The 16,468-nt window shown below is 44.4% G+C and overlaps 1 protein-coding gene across 1 annotated transcript in view; it reads left to right on the forward strand.

Moving 5' to 3' along the window:
• The window catches only part of GSG1L2 (GSG1 like 2), a 71,597-nt gene extending 58,473 nt beyond the window's left edge, over positions 1-13,124 (forward strand). The window contains exon 5 of the mRNA XM_073311544.1: positions 12,824-13,124. Coding sequence (XP_073167645.1) covers positions 12,824-13,124 — 301 coding nt within the window. The remainder of the gene's footprint in view (positions 1-12,823) is intronic.
• Positions 13,125-16,468: the final 3,344 nt, after the last annotated feature.

The raw sequence follows: 16,468 nt of genomic DNA on the forward strand, positions 1-16,468 counted from the left end.
TTCAGCTTTGCGGGCTGCTTACCCTCTCTCCCCTTGGGTAGGGTTTCCCTCAGTCCTCTGTGCCTGGGGAGTCCCTCTGCTCTGCTTGGGCAGGGTTTCCCTTCCCCTGGCAATCTGGTTCTCTGGCTAACAGCAGTACTCCTCCAAACTCTGGTCAGCTCTCCTTCCTTCTCTCTGTCTGATGGAAGAAGACAGAGTCTTCACGCTGAGTTTGTCAGCAACGAGTCAGAGACAATTTATTCATGCAATTGCAGGGAAGACAGCAATTGGACAGAGTGTCTGTCCTTAGGCAAATCTTCAAAGTACAAACAATATAAAACATTATTTATTCCCTTTCATTACATATAGCTATGTCCTGTTTATACATTTTTTCTTCCCATTATCTTAGTCAACATTGCATTCCATTCTTATCTTAAAGCAAGGTCCCTTGTAGTTTTCCTATTCGCCTCGCACAAACCTCGCTTCTACAAATCTTGTGTTATTAGGGTTAAGGTTGGCCTGTTTCTTGCTCTGTCTCTTAACCAAACTAAAATAACTGCACACAAATCCTCTTTTCCCTTTCACACTTCCACAATCTATTTAACCTGTAGTAATGTTTCCCTCGTCCACAGGGAACAAGATCATCCTAGGGCTTCTGCCCACCTACTTCCCAGCTAACTTCCCAGCACCCAATAAGTCAATTCTCCTGCTGCTCTCTGGCCCTGCTGTATCACAAAAGTAATGCACATTGGAAAACATAATGCCAACTATATGTATAAAATTATGGGGTCTCAATTAGCTGTTACCACTCAAGAAAGAGATCTTAGAGTCACTATGGATAGTTCTCTGAAAACATCCACTAAATGTGCAGTGGCAGTCAAAAAAGCTAACAGAATGTTGGGCATCATTAAGAAAGGGACAGATAATAAGGCAGAAACTATCATATTGCCTCTACATAAATACATGGTATGCACACATCTTGAATACTGCGTGCAGATTTGGTTGCCCCATGAAGAAGAAAGAAGAAAGCCAAGGAATGTGTGGGCCCCTTACTGAATGAGGGAGGCAACCTAGTGACAGAGGATGTGGAAAAAGCTAATGTACTCAATGCTTTTTTTGCCTCTGTTTTCACTAACAAGGTCAGCTCCCAGACTGCTGCGCTGGGCATCACAAAATGGGGAAGAGATGGCCAGCCCTCTGTGGAGATAGAGGTGGTTAGGGACTATTTAGAAAAGCTGGACGTGCACAATTCCATGGGGCTGGATGAGTTGCATCCGAGAGTGCTGAAGGAATTGGCGGCTGTGATTGCAGAGCCATTGGCCATTATCTTTGAAAACTCGTGGCGAACGGGGGAAGTCCCGGATGACTGGAAAAAGGCTAATGTAGTGCCAATCTTTAAAAAAGGGAAGAAGGAGGATCCTGGGAACTACAGGCCAGTCAGCCTCACCTCAGTCCCTGGAAAAATCATGGAGCAGGTCCTCAAAGAATCAATCCTGAAGCACTTGCATGAGAGGAAAGTGATCAGGAACAGCCAGCATGGATTCACCAAGGGAAGGTCATGCCTGACTAATCTAATCGCCTTTTATGATGAGATTACTGGTTCTGTGGATGAAGGGAAAGCAGTGGATGTATTGTTTCTTGACTTTAGCAAAGCCTTTGACACGGTCTCCCACAGTATTCTTGTCAGCAAGTTAAGGAAGTATGGGCTGGATGAATGCACTATAAGGTGGGTAGAAAGCTGGCTAGATTGTCGGGCTCAACGGGTAGTGATCAATGGCTCCATGTCTAGTTGGCAGCCGGTATCAAGTGGAGTGCCCCAAGGGTTGGTCCTGGGGCCGGTTTTGTTCAATATCTTCATAAATGATCTGGAGGATGGTGTGGATTGCATTCTCAGCAAATTTGCGGATGATACTAAACTGGGAGGAGTGGTAGATACGCTGGAGGGGAGGGATAGGATACAGAAGGACCTAGACAAATTGGAGGATTGGGCCAAAAGAAATCTGATGAGGTTCAATAAGGATAAGTGCAGGGTCCTGCACTTAGGACGGAAGAACCCAATGCACAGCTACAGACTAGGGACCGAAGGGCTAGGCAGCAGTTCTGCGGAAAAGGACCTAGGGGTGACAGTGGACGAGAAGCTGGATATGAGTCAGCAGTGTGCCCTTGTTGCCAAGAAGGCCAATGGCATTTTGGGATGTATAAGTAGGGGCATAGCGAGCAGATCGAGGGACGTGATCGTTCCCCTCTATTCGACATTGGTGAGGCCTCATCTGGAGTACTGTGTCCAGTTTTGGGCCCCACACTTCAAGAAGGATGTGGATAAATTGGAGAGAGTCCAGCGAAGGGCAACAAAAATGATTAGGGGACTGGAACACATGAGTTATGAGGAGAGGCTGAGGGAGCTGGGATTGTTTAGCCTGCAGAAGAGAAGAATGAGGGGGGATTTGATAGCTGCTTTCAACTACCTGAAAGGGGGTTCCAAAGAGGATGGCTCTAGACTGTTCTCAATGGTAGCAGATGACAGAACGAGGAGTAATGGTCTCAAGTTGCAGTAGGGGAGGTTTAGATTGGACATTAGGAAAAACTTTTTCACTAAGAGGGTGGTGAAACACTGGAATGCGTTACCTAGGAAGGTGGTAGAATCTCCTTCCTTCGAGGTTTTTAAGGTCTGGCTTGACAAAGCCCTGGCTGGGATGATTTAACTGGGAATTGGTCCTGCTTTGAGCAGGGGGTTGGACTAGATGACCTTCTGGGGTCCCTTCCAACCCTGATATTCTATGATTCTATGATCTCAAAAAAGATATATTGGAATTGAAAAAGGTTCAGAAAAGGGCAACAAAAATTGTTAGGGGTATGGCATGGCTTCCATATGAGGAGTGATTAGTAAGACTAGAACTTTTCATCTTGGAAAAGAGCTGACTAAGGGGGGATATGATAGAGGTCTATAAATTCTTGAGAATTTGTTCACTCATTTTGAACTCTGGGTGTTTCTGTACCATCCTCTTAGGCCAGGAATGTGCTTACGATGTAAGCAGTGTCAGGATGAGCTCCACCCTGACATCTGGTGGTGAGGTGTGGCAAGTTGTGGAAAAGAACTTCAGGGGCCGATCTCATTTGCATAGGCACACCCACCACGCCTAGAATGAGACCATAGCTGCCCAAATGGTTACTTTGGCTGCTGTGGGATCCCCAGTGTCTCTGTTATTGGGGCAGGAAGAATAAATTGCTATTACCCTGATTATGGGAACTGTGCTTGGAACTGTACGTGGCCTTTTGTTACGATGGAGGGATTCACCATCATCTAAGTAGCACTCGCTAGGCAAGGGTCATGGGTTCCAAAACTGTGTGAATGGAGAGAGGCTGGGGACAAGTATTAATACTTGGTGGCATGGGCCCCTTGGTGAGGGCCTTACATGCTAATTGCACTTCCTCCTCTCTCCACTGTGGAATATCAGAGCTAATTTTGATTTCATTAGAAGTCTAGTTATAGGCTGCTGAGCTCACTTTGGGCTGACAGTGCACCAGCACTGGGGCTCCCCTATTATAAGCTGAATTCACCTAAGCGCTGAAATCACTGAGTGTTGTGTTAAGTAGTGGGGGAGCCTGAAGATATATTGTGGAGCAGTTTGCGGGGCGGCTGGCGAAGCAGTTCGACACGGAGCAGTGTGTGGATGGCAGGAGCTGCTTGTGGGCCGTGGAGCTGAGCGAAGGAGTTCGTGGGGCGGCTGGCGGAGCGGAGCGCAGCTGAGCGAAGGAGTTCGTGGGGCGGCTGGTGGAGCGGAGTGCAGCTGCGCGAAGGAGTTTTGTGGGGCGGCTGGTGGAGCGGAGCGCCGCTATGGAGCTATGGGGCGGTCAGCTTCAGATCACGTAAGGTGCCTCTTACCCCCGTCCCATTTCCACCCAGGTTGGGAGGTAAAGCTCCGCCGATAAACTTTCGAACTCTGGGGCTGCCCTGACCAGGGACAGAGACTTTTGGGGCATTGGACTTTTGGGGTTGCTGGACTCAAGAACCAAAGGGAAAAGGGCATGCCCCAATTTGCCTGGGGTGGGGTTGTTTTTGCTCATGGGTTGTGTTATGAATCCGGTTGGTGGTGTTTCCCCAACATAATGCCACATTGTTTCTCTCTGTTATTAAAAGACTTTTGCTACACTCAGACTAGGTGCTTGCGAGAGGGGAAGTATTGCCTCTTGGAGGCGCCCAGCGGGGGTGGTATATATTTGTCCCAGGTCACTGGGTGGGGGCTCGAGCCGGTTTGCATTGTGTTATTGGAATGGAACCCCTAGATATTGAACCCGGCCCTTGTTGCTGCCAACTCTGACGGGCAGAAGGGTTACACGTGGTATTAGCTAACACCTGGTGCATTGCTATTCTGCCAAGGCCAGGCCTACTCTGGTTCACAGCGTTTGGTTCACACTGTTAGTTATGCCTAAGGCTCTAGCAAGGCCTACATACGACGTATTGAAAATCAGTATTAAAAGTCCGATAAGCTCCTCAGCTAGCTCTTTTAACAGTTTCAATGAAAGTTATATGCACCTGCTGATTTTAAAATGTCTGCCTCTTGTAGCTTCTGCTTAACATCCTCCAGAGACACTAGTGGAATGGAAAGAGTGTTATCATGTGATATAGCTACATCATCTGTTTTTTCCCCCAAATACAGAACAGAAATATTAATTGAATACCTCTGCCATTTCTGCATTATTATTGATAATTCTACCATTTCCATCTAGTAATGAACCAATATCATTGTCAGGATTCTTTTTGTTCCTAATATATTGAACAAATGCCTTCTTATTGTCCTTAACTCTGCTGGCAATACATTTCTTTCTTTTTTTTTTTTGTCTCTTTGCATCCCTTATCAATTTTCTACAATTCCTAGCTCCTGATTTATATTTTATATTCATTGCTATCAACTTCCCCTGTCTTCCATTTGTTTTATATATTTATAATACACACACTTTTTTTTTATTGCTGCCTTCACTTCCCCTCCAAACCAGGTTTGTTTTTTAATCAGCATGGCATTTTTCCTCAGTTGTGGGTTTGTGGCTTTTTTGATATCTAGTCAGGAGTTCTTAATGATTCCCAATTAACATTCACATTTTTCTGATTTAAATTAGTCTTCCCAGCTGTTTTGGCTCATAATAGTTTTTAGCTTTATGAAATTGGTTCTATTAAAGCATCAAGTGTGCATATATATTACTGGGCTGGACTTCATTCTGCTTGTACATTATAAATCTGATCAAGTCATGATCACTTGTACCTAGACTACCATTAATTTTAAGTGATCAATTTTTCTTTATCTGTTAAAACAAGATCTAATAAAAAATTCCTCCATGCTGGCTGCAATGCTCTTTGAGTCAGGAAATTGTCATTTACATTGTGTGAAAATCTGCTTTCAACTCTTCTCACAGCTGCAACTGAAGTCAATGGGAGCTGTGCTTTGAAAGCATAAAGTGCTATATACTTTGAAACTTCAGGTCTCGGGTGTCTCAGATTTGGGGACCCAAAATTAATGGATACCTTTGACCTTAATTTCTCTGTGCCTGAGCTCTCCATGTGTAAAACAGGGATAACAATGCCATTTCACCTCTCAGGGGTGTTGGGAAAATAATTTCATTAATATAGTTGAAGTTCTCAGATACTGTAGTGATGAGCACCATTGAAAAGCCCATGAAGAAATTAGAATTGTGTATTCAGAGTGGGGTATGGTTAGTGTGCAGTAAATAAACCTGGGGGCCACAAGTTGAACAATGAGGATGAAACAAAATATTGAGTAGCTGCAGTCTATCCTGTGCACTGAATTCATAGATTTTTAAAGCCAGGAAGACCATTAGATCATTTTGCCTGACCTCCTGTATATCACAGACTGTTCAATTCCACACAATTACCCATCTACGGAGCCCAGTCATGTGTGTTTCACTACAGCATATCTTCCAGAAAGGCATCCAGTCTTGACTTGAAGACATCAAGAGATGGAAAATCTACCACTTCCCTTGATAGTGTGATCCATTTGGTAATCACACTAACTTTTAAAACTCTGACTTATTTCCAATTTGAATTTGTCTGCCTTTAGCTTCCTGCCATTGGTTCTTGTTTGTCTTTCTCTGCTAAATTAAAAAGCCCTCTAGTACCTGGTATTTTCTCCCCATGAAGATACTTAGAGCTAGATCTGCATAGGGACTTAGGTGCCTAACAATCACTTTAGGCACTTAAGTCCAACATTTTGGTGCCATTGAATCCTTCAAAACTCCCACTTAGCTGCCACCTAACTTATAAGTGACTAAGTTCCATCAGCAGGCATGAGCAAAACCAAATCCTGATGCCCCAAAGCTGCTTAGCACCTTTGCTTACACCTAAACCCGAGTTAGTGGGATGCTCAAGCTATACAGTCCCCTGCCTATCTCATGTTCAGGGCCTATCCAGCAGGCATTTTAAGAGCACTCTTACCAAACTGGGCCTCACACAAAGAACAGCTAGATGATGATGTTTGGGGATTGTGTGTGTGTACCCAATAAGCCAGTGGATAGGGAACTCCATTGGGGGGCATGTTCTGAACTTGGGTCTCTCACATCCCAGGCGACTACCCTAATCTCTGGGCTGTTGGCTATAATGGGTCGGAATCTCTTGTTCACTCATTCTCTCCTCTTTCCCCCTTCACAGCCCCAACAGACAGTTCACAGCTTTGAATCCCAAGCAGAGAGTGATACCTCTCTCCAGCCCACAATTAGGTGCCTAGCTACCTTTGAAGGGTGGGGCTTAGGACACACCCCTCACAGTGGAATTTCCTATTGGCTAGAATAGGTGGCTCCCTGCTCAGTGTGCTAGCTTTTGTGGCTCCCATTTTTAGGCACCTAACTCTCCCCATGTGTAGGAAGCCTGGCGGCAGGTATAAGGGGCTTGGGGAGATGAAATCTCTCCAAACAGGGCAAGAAATGCCAGTTGTGGTGCACCTCCCTTTGGAGGCGTGCCAGCCTGCCACCTTTCTATTGTCGCTGCTGGAAGCTCCTCAGAAGTGGGGGGGGCACTGGTGCCCGGAGAGCGACCCCGCCCCCACTCTGCCCCAGAGCTCCGCTCCCGCTAGGTCTCCTTCCCCGAGTCCCAGCTCGCTCCTCTCCACCCGCTGCTCGCCCTTAAGGCAGGAGGGGGCAGAAAGGAGTGAGTGGTGGGGGGCTTGGGGGATGGGGCGGAGAGGCACGAACGGTGGGTGGGAGGGCCCTGGGAGAGGGGGTGGATAGGAGAAGGCAAGGGGACCTCTGTGGAGGGGGCAGAAAGGAGCAGATGGGGGGCTTGGGGAAGGGGGCAGAGAGGAGAGAGCGGAAGGTGGGGGTCCTTGGGGAGGAGGCAGAGAGGAGCAAGCAGTGGGCAGGGGGAGGGGGCAGAGAGGATTGAGCAGCAGGCAGAGTCCTCGGGGAGAAGTGGTGGAGTGGGGTCATAGCTTCAGGGGAAGAGGCCAAGTGGTGGCAAGGCTTCGGGGCAGAGTGAGGGTGAAGCATGGTATAGGTCTTGGGTGGGAGGAGGTTGAGAAATGGATGAGCCTCAGGGTGGAGCAAGGGGTGGGTTCACAGTCCAGGCACCAGTGGCCCCTCCCACTTCTAGGGAGCTTCTGGTGCTTGCAAATGCAAGCCTCCCCAAATGCAAGAGTCATGCGTCTCTTAAGTTGGGCACCAAACGTGGGCTGAGGTTGCACTGGGTGGAAGGATGCCTACATGGTAGATGGTGCAACACTCAGCATTGCAGTTCCTAAGTTCCTTTGTGGATTTAGCCCTTATACACTGTAATTAAGTCACCTCTCGATCTTCTTTTTGATAAAGAGCTTGGTCTGTTCAGCTTAAGTCTTTCACTGTAAAGTATTTTCCCCATCCCTGGAATATTTTTTGTGGTACGCTTCTGCACCCTTGTGGATTTCCTTGGTCAGTTTTATGAGGCAGGAGTGGAGAAGGCAAGTAAATGGCAGAAACATGCCACTGAGCCCCATTCCCTATCAGTGCAGCTGAGCTGCTTTATAGCCCTCAACTACTCATTGTAAGCAGGGTCTGAATGAGCTCTCTCCTGCCATCTATGGCAGGAGGAAAAGATGGGGGGAAAGGATGTCAGGAGCAGACTGTGTTTGCATAGACATCCCTTCTCTGCTGATTCCCTAGGCAGAACACCGAGCCTGAACATCTACACTGTGATCAGTGTTGGCTGTTTTGGTAAAGATATGAATCCTGAGATAATGAAATATTTTTATTTTTATTGTATGAGTAAAGGGCAGCCAAACTGGGCTTAGTATGCCCCATTGAGGGGGTCACCCTAAATTTGACCTCACTTGTTAATCAGGGACTACTGATGCCAAATCCTGGTGAAAGTTAGAGAAGAGGGGTATAGGTATCTTTGCCTTGTGGTCCAGTCCTGTTTAGGGAGTCTCTAGAGCTATTTGATCCTTTTCTGTCCAGTGTTTAAAAGTAAAGCTGACTAGACTCAACTGAGAATCTGGGTGGTGTTAGTGATTACTTGAGCTGCATGTACTGATAAGCTGCTCTAAAGGAGCTGAACCTTAGGTCAGCTGTGGATATAGTGTTGCAGTGAAAAGACAATGTAGAAGAGTTAGCAGCAGAGAAGTTCCCTGCTACCCAATGAAATCAGCAGAAAGTTGAAATCAGTGAGAATTGGGCTAAGTAGTGGAGCAGCAGGATACAGCATTGCAGAAAGAGGTAGCGTGGAGGGTAGAATGACAGTGGCAGAAACGGCAACAACGTTGATGAGCAAAGGGGCCGAGAGGCAAACCCACCCAAACACACTCCTGGCCTCTGAGGATATTGCTGACCTTGGACAACAAACCATGAATGGCATGCAGTGGAAGAAAAAGGGGAATGGCATGTTAGAGACACATCCATCTGTTGGACTTTCGCATCACACGGTGGAAAACAGAGCCAATACTGGGGCAGGGGTTTTATTTATTGGTTGTATACTTTCAAGTGATTGTTGCAGTGTTTTCTCAAATTAATGCTTTGTTTAGTTCTTTAATTTTGTTTATTTTGTTATACGCAGACTCAGGATATGGCTACGCTGCAATTAAAAACTCGTGGCTGGACGGGCCAGCTGACTAGGGCTCAGGCTAAAGGGCTGTTTAATTGTGGTGTAGACATTTGGATTTGGAATGGTGTCCAGGCGCCAAGATCCTGTGAGGTGGGAGGATCCCAGAACTTGGGTTGCAGCCCGAGCCTGAACATCTACACTGCAATTAAACGACCCCTTAGCGTGAGTCCAAGTCAGGTGGCCCATCCAGCCACAGGTTTCTAACTGCAGTGTAGCCATACCCTCAGCAAGTGGCGAAGTGTTGCCTCTAAGGGGTGCCCAAGGGCGGTGGTCAGTTTTTCTAGAGTACTGGGTGAGGACTGAAGACAGTTTTGTTTTCTTTTGTTAATAGGAACCCCTATATTTTAAACCAGGCCCTTGTTGCTGTCGACTCCACTTGGCAGAAGGGTTACAGTTTTGTGGGCTTGTCTAGGGTCCTGGGTCAGTGCCCCTTGCAAGCACATTTTGAGTAAACCATTAATTTGGGGAAACAATTTTGTTATATTTTTGAGAAACGACACTTTCTATAATGGCTGTATACATGTTAGAGGAGTGGAGCAAGGGGATGAATATTGACCCTAAGACCTGCTTTCTAGTAGAGGAGGAGGAGGAGTAAAAAATGGGTGGCAAAAAGAAGCTGGACCAAAACCACTGTCCAATAAAGGCAATGGGCCCCATGGGGCTAACCCACCCTGTTCAGCATGGCTCCGACTGAGACTGAAGACACTACCATGGTGTATCCTAGAATGGAGAACAGATTCTGGTCTCTATCTACTGAACTTCTTTTGGCTTTGAACCCCACAGCAGAAGCATTTAGGCCTGTTGCTAGCACACCCATTTCATCAGTGCGACCAGCCTATGGCAATGAGTCTGCCCCACCAGCATTCCCGTATCTCTTGAAAGAAAGACAGGACTCTGATGACACAGTTCAGTTGTTGGGCAAAGGGACATACAGGTGGAAGGTGTCCCTGATGCTTTAGACCCTCCACTATTGGAGCAAGAGATGCAGAGGCCTATGTCAGTGTCTGAGGAACCATCAATGGAACTGTTACCGTCCCTTGCCACGGAGAAGTCTTCACTGACCCTGCAATCCCTATTCTCAATAGTAGTGATAGGGTTATCAGGCCAGTAAACAGGTTAACTTATGAGCACCTGGGGAGGTTAGAGAAGAACTGATACATGTAGCTCACAGGTTTGAATCAGCAATAGTAGGCTTCTTAAGACTCTATGGGGAGAATTCGTAGACCCGGTATAATATGGAGTGTGATTTGCCAGGACGAAAAATTATTGGCTGGGAGGAGAATGTAATCAGGATCTGAATGAACTCTCCCCTGCTGTCTAGTGAAGAACTGAGGGGAAAAAACCTTAGGAGCAGATTATACTTGCATAGACCCTGCCTAGGCGATAACCAAATAAATCTGCTTGCCTAAGTGGTCAATTTTGGTTATTTCATGTAAAGATTCACATTAGTATGAAATGTCATTGTAATTAAATGTTGTTATCCTTATTGTATGAGTAAAGGGCAGCAGAACTGTACTTAGTATCCTTTGATTGAAATTGGACCTCACTCGCTAAGCAGGGGGTAGTGTTGCCAAATCCAAGTGAAAGTCAGGAGTGGAGGTAATGTTTTTTACCTGATAGTGTGGTACTGTTTAAAGTGTCTTAAAAGTTATTTGATCATCTTCCTATGATGTTTTGGGGGTTTATCCACCCTAGTAAGTTTATCCACCCTATTCTACCATCCTCATAGAATCATAGAATATCAGGGTTGGAAGGAACTGCAGGAGGTCGTCTAGTTCAACCCCCTGCTCAAAGCAGGACCAATCCCCAACTAAATCATCCCAGCTAGGGCTTTGTCAAGCCTGACCTTAAAAACTTCTAAGGAAGGAGATTCCACCACCTTCCTAGGTAACACATTCCAGTGTTTCACCAACCTCCTAGTGAAAAAGTTTTTCCTAATATCCAACCTAAACCTCCCCCACTGCAACTTGAGACCATTACTCCTTGTTCTGTCCTCTGCTACCACTGAGAACAGTCTAGATCCATCCTCTTTGGAACCACCTTTCAGGTAGTTGAAAGCAGTTATCAAATTCCCCCTCATTCTTCTCTTCTGCAGACTAAACAATCCCAGTTCCCTCAGCCTCTCCTCATAAGTCATGTGTTCTAGTCCCCTAATCATTTGCCCTCTGCTGGACGTTTTCCAATTTCACTCCTTGCCCTCTAACTTTGGGTGCTTCTGTGCTGTATAGCTTTGATTGAGACCTCTGACACCAGGAGTCAGCTCACAGCATAATGGTCTCACCCTGGCTTCCACCAGCCCAGTTACTCCTTACAGAGTGTCCATAACAACACTTCTGGTCTCAATTCTCCCCAAAACCATCTCCCCTGCAGTGTCCAGATCCTCTTACTGGACACTCACAGAGGTAACCACAAGTTCACTGAATCCAAAGAGCCACTATAGATAATAGCTTGGTAGCTCAGCTGGGGTTATATACTCTACCCTACTACACAGCACCAAAATGATTTGTAGTAATAAACTTATTCTTAGTTTTTAACAAAGAACGTTGTGACAGGGTGCACCTGGACCTTTGTGACCCCCTACTGGAGGCCCTGCAATCCCACTGCACTCTGCCCCAGGAAGGACTAGTAAAGGTGAGTCCTCCAGGCCTACCTAGAAAGGCTACACAGAAGCAGCCAATCAGAGCCCACTATGCTCAAATAAAAGGAGCTGCAAGATTGAGCAGCTCAGTCTCTGGCTAGGATTAGAGGGGTGCTCTGCTCTGGCCCAGGGTGTTTGGTGTGCTGCATTTACTGGACCTGAGAGAGAGAGAGGACCTAAGAACTGTAACCCTGAGGTGGTGGTAAAGAGACAAGGTGAAAAGAATCCCAGAGAAAAAACAGCAGCAACTTTTTAAAGGAGGCAGCATGTGGCTGCTGTGTGTAGGATCCCTGATTTCGGACCTGGAGAGGTGGGCAGGCTTGGGTTTCCCCACTGGCCACTGGGAAAGTGGCCCAAGCAATGAGAAGGCTTGTTTAGAAGCCTGATCTAAGGGTGGGATTTAAAGGGCCCAGAGATAGAGCTGAATACCCTGGTGAGGGCTAACAGTTCGTAGAACTTTTATAACTCCTGGAAGTGATTTACTTTTTGACCGTGTGACTTGGCTGGAGGGCTGAGCCACTGAAGACCTACCTAGGGAGGTCACAAACCTACTGGGAGCACCAGGAGCAGGAAAAGGCCTGCAGTACCAAATGGAGCAGCAGGCGGTGCTCAGGAGGGGGTGCCCCCCATTACAAACACAGATTTCCATGATTTCAAGCAAGAGTGAGAGAGCTATGAAAGGGTTGCAAACAAAATGAAAATAACGTGGTTTCTAGGGTCTAAAACTTAATTCTAGCAAAATATAGCTTTGCGTAACATAGTTTCTTACTCACACTGAGTTATCAGCATGCTCCAGCTTGTTTCAGCAGGAGGGACCCTTCTTTCATAGATACTCACTTATGCCAATAATCATTTTGTTCTAAAACACAAAAATATGCTGTTTAGTGTTCATACAGTTGAAGGCAAACATTAAACTTAAGTACTCAGTTAACTCTGCTTCATCTTGAGCTGTTTAACTCTACAGTAGCTGTTAAAACCTTCCACTAGGAATCTGTTCCCCCATTTAATCCATAATTTATAGCAATAAATGGATAGCTTGACCACTTTTGCTACAATATATTTAGGAGATACAGTAGTATGATGTGGATGCAAAACTGCTGTCACTTTCTAACAAGCCTTTTTGTTGACAGCCTTGCATGGGGTTCCTTCGCTTGCTGTATGGCTGCCTCTGTCACCACTATTAACCGATATACAAAAACTATTTTGGAATTCAAGCACAAACGAAAAAAGCTGGAGAGAAGTTTAAAGAATAAATGCAAGTTTCCAGATCCTGGAGTTCCAGAGAAAGCTTGGAATATGTATGTTAGCTCTTTTCATAACACTACAGAGGACTTGGAGCATCAATTAAAGGACATACATAATCCAGCCAGCATTTCAATGTTTGTAGATTTAAACAATATCCCTGAGCCACACCGTGAAGAGTATTGCTAAATATGTTCTACAATATTTGTTAATTAAAAATTTATCTGTCTAGCATTATTTATTTTTCATAAAGAGAAATGCTTTTATCAATGCTTCAAGCAAGACATAGTGTTTGTGGAACTGATCCAGCTAGAGTGGTTCACAAAAGGCAGTAAGTCATATTCTCCATCGTCCTGCATCTTGTACAGTCATATACACATGTGCAAAGTGGGTGTGAACACTACTACATCAGAATAGCACTGGCTTACACCCCTTTACTAGTGGAAATGACAACACCAGTACCATGGCAACAAAGAATCTGGTCCACAACTTGGTCCATAGCTGGAATAGGCTATTTTTCATTAAAGATGCAACCTCCCAGCCCAATTCAGCACATTTCAGGCTACACTGATTAGTTTCACCATGTGACAGAGGTCCCAGGGAGCCACACTGAGGTAACTCGATTAGGATAAACTGTAAGGAATGGGGCAGATAATCCCCAAAGCTAGTGGATATTCCAATACTTAGATTTATCAAGGCAGCACAAAACAGCTTGTATAATACCTAACTTGTTACCCAGAAGCCAACAACACAGTTCCCTTAAAGTAACCCAGCCTTCGGCCTCCAACCAGACATCCAAGTCAAATATGATGAGGATTACTAAAAATCTTATTCATCATATAAGAAAGTTCTACCAACTCCAAAGGAACAGACACATTACATCCCAGGTTAATTAATATTCCAGATCTTACCCAAATACACACTTACAGACAATTCTTATTAACTAAACTAAAATTTATTAAAAAATAAAAGAGAGAGTATTGGTTAAAAGATCAGTATACATACAGACATGAGTACAGTTCTGAGATCAGATTCATAGTAGAGATGGTAAGCTTTGTAGTTGCAAAGTGTTCTTTCAGAATTGGTCCATAGGTTATAGTCCAATGTTCATATTCAGGGTGATCCAGATAGGACTGGAGATCTCAGTCTTACGACTTAAGCTTCCCCTGCATGAAGCATCAAGCAGAACTGAGATAAAAAGGATCAGGTCCCAAGAGTTTTTTATACAGTTTTCTAGCAGCCCCTTGACCACACAATGCTTAGGCGAACAACAGGCAATCAGCCAGACTCTGAAGTAGACCTGTTTCCTAAGCATCACTGGTAATTAGCTATATGGATTAACATAAGGCAATTTATCCATTAGGCAGCTTATCACAAACTTTAAAGAGACATATAGACAATGACATTATTTTACCCAAGATTCATCTAAATGTTAATATTCCCTTTTGATCTCTGAATCAATAGCTATAGTAATAGACAGGAACTGTCTGTTTACATGGCTGACATCTAACAAGATATAAGTAAACAAATACAATTAGTATCACCTCTAATTCTCTAAAAATACAGGTTTGCATTTCAAAGTTCTAGCCTATCTAACATGGAAAGGCCCTAATTACCATTTACATACTTTTTAAACATGTCTCTAAAGATTGAATTTGGGTCATTTATCGTGCAGGATGTTTAACCCTTTCTGGCCGTGTTTCACCCACCATAAGGATGGTGGTGGAATTTGATGCCTGTAGACAAACTGGAAGTGATAAGGTGTTATTGTGCAAGCTGAATGAGAAACCCATGCTGTGAGTGCTGGTGTTTTTGTGCCAAATGACCCCGCTATTACTATGCTGATGTGCATCTTTATTGGGAGTCATAGTTCACTGAAGACTACATAATACAGTGTCTCTGATGGTATTCGAGGCACAGAGGTCTGTGCAAAGTTCTGGTTCCCCCTTCATCTTGAAGAATTGGAAGGAGCAGTGGAAAGGATTAAAGTCTTGGAAAGATTTTCTTATGAGGAGAGACTGTTTAGTATATAGAAGAGACTAACAAGAGGGGATGTGTCAGAAATACACAGAGTAGCGAATAGTCTAAAGATGGTAAATCAGGTGCCTTTATTTGCTTACTTGCAGGAGGGGGTATCCAATGATTTTGACAGGCAAAACATTGAAAACTGGTCAAAATAAATATGCTTTTACTTAACACATAATTAACGTGTGGATATTTCTGTCACAAGATATCACTTAGGTGAAGATCTTAGTAAGAGTTTTAAAAAATTAGATGTCCCTATGTAAAATGATTACACCCACAATAACATTTGGTAGGGAAAAGTAAGAGTGAGATGAACTCTCATATTTCAGTAAATAAGCCAGCTGCTAACCTCTTGCCTCATTTTAAGGGCCTCCAAAATGGTGATGAGTGGAATGGTTCATGCTTTCATTATTTTGCCCACCAATTAGGCCTAATTTCCAAAGCACCACTTTTGGTCCATTGATTTCTGGTCCCCTACTCCTCTTGTTCATCAGTCATAATCTTAACACTGTCCTTGAATGTTATCATAGACCCTCTCTGTTTAAATTCAGTCATTCTGTCTCCTTCTTGCATCTTTTCTTAAACAATCATATAACAGGTCATTGTGACAATTCACGAACCTTTACCCATTTTCCACCAATTACATTCACAGTTAAAGTTAGCTTGGGGAAGATAAAGGAGTGGTTCATTCAGAACTCAATTAATAAATAATTAAAGGAGGGCTTGATTTTTTTTTGATGAGATTACAAATTTGGCTGATAAAGGTAATAGTGTTGATGTCATAAACTTAGACTTCTCTAAGGCCTTTGACTTGGTATTACACAACAGTTTGATTAAAAAACTAGCACAATTTAAGGTTACCATGGCACACACTGAATGGATTAAAAACTGTCTAACTGATAGGTCTCAGTATATAATTGTAAATGGGGAATCATCATCAAGCAGGCATGCTTCTAGTGGGGTACCACAAGGATCAGTTCTTTGCCCTATGTTATTTAAGGATTTTATCAATAACCTGAAGAAAACACAAAATTATCAAGATAAATTTTGCAGATGACACAAAAATAGGGGAAATGGTGAATTATGAAGAGAACAGGTCACTGACAGTGTGATCTGGATTGCTTGGTAAAATGGACACAAGCAAACAATATGTGTTTTTAAACAGTTAATGTAAGTATATGCATCTGGGAACAAAGAATGTGGGCCATACTTACAGGATGGGGGACTCTATCCTGGGAAGAAGCGACTGAAAAAGATTTGGGGGTCATGGTGGACAATCAGCTGAACATGAGCTCCCAGTGCAAAGCTGTGGCCAAAAGGGCTAATGTGATCCTGGGATGCATAAACCGATGCTCAAATAGGAACAGAGAAATTATTTTACCTCTGTAGTTGGCACTGGTGCAATCACTGCTGGAATACTGTGTCCAGTTCAAGAAAGATGTTGATAAATTGGAGAGGGTTGCCTTTTAGTAATAGACTCAAAGAGCTCAATTGATTTTGCTTAACAA

The sequence above is a fragment of the Lepidochelys kempii genome, chromosome 14 (assembly GCF_965140265.1).
Source record: "Lepidochelys kempii isolate rLepKem1 chromosome 14, rLepKem1.hap2, whole genome shotgun sequence".
In the NCBI taxonomy this organism is placed as follows: Eukaryota; Metazoa; Chordata; order Testudines; family Cheloniidae; genus Lepidochelys; species Lepidochelys kempii.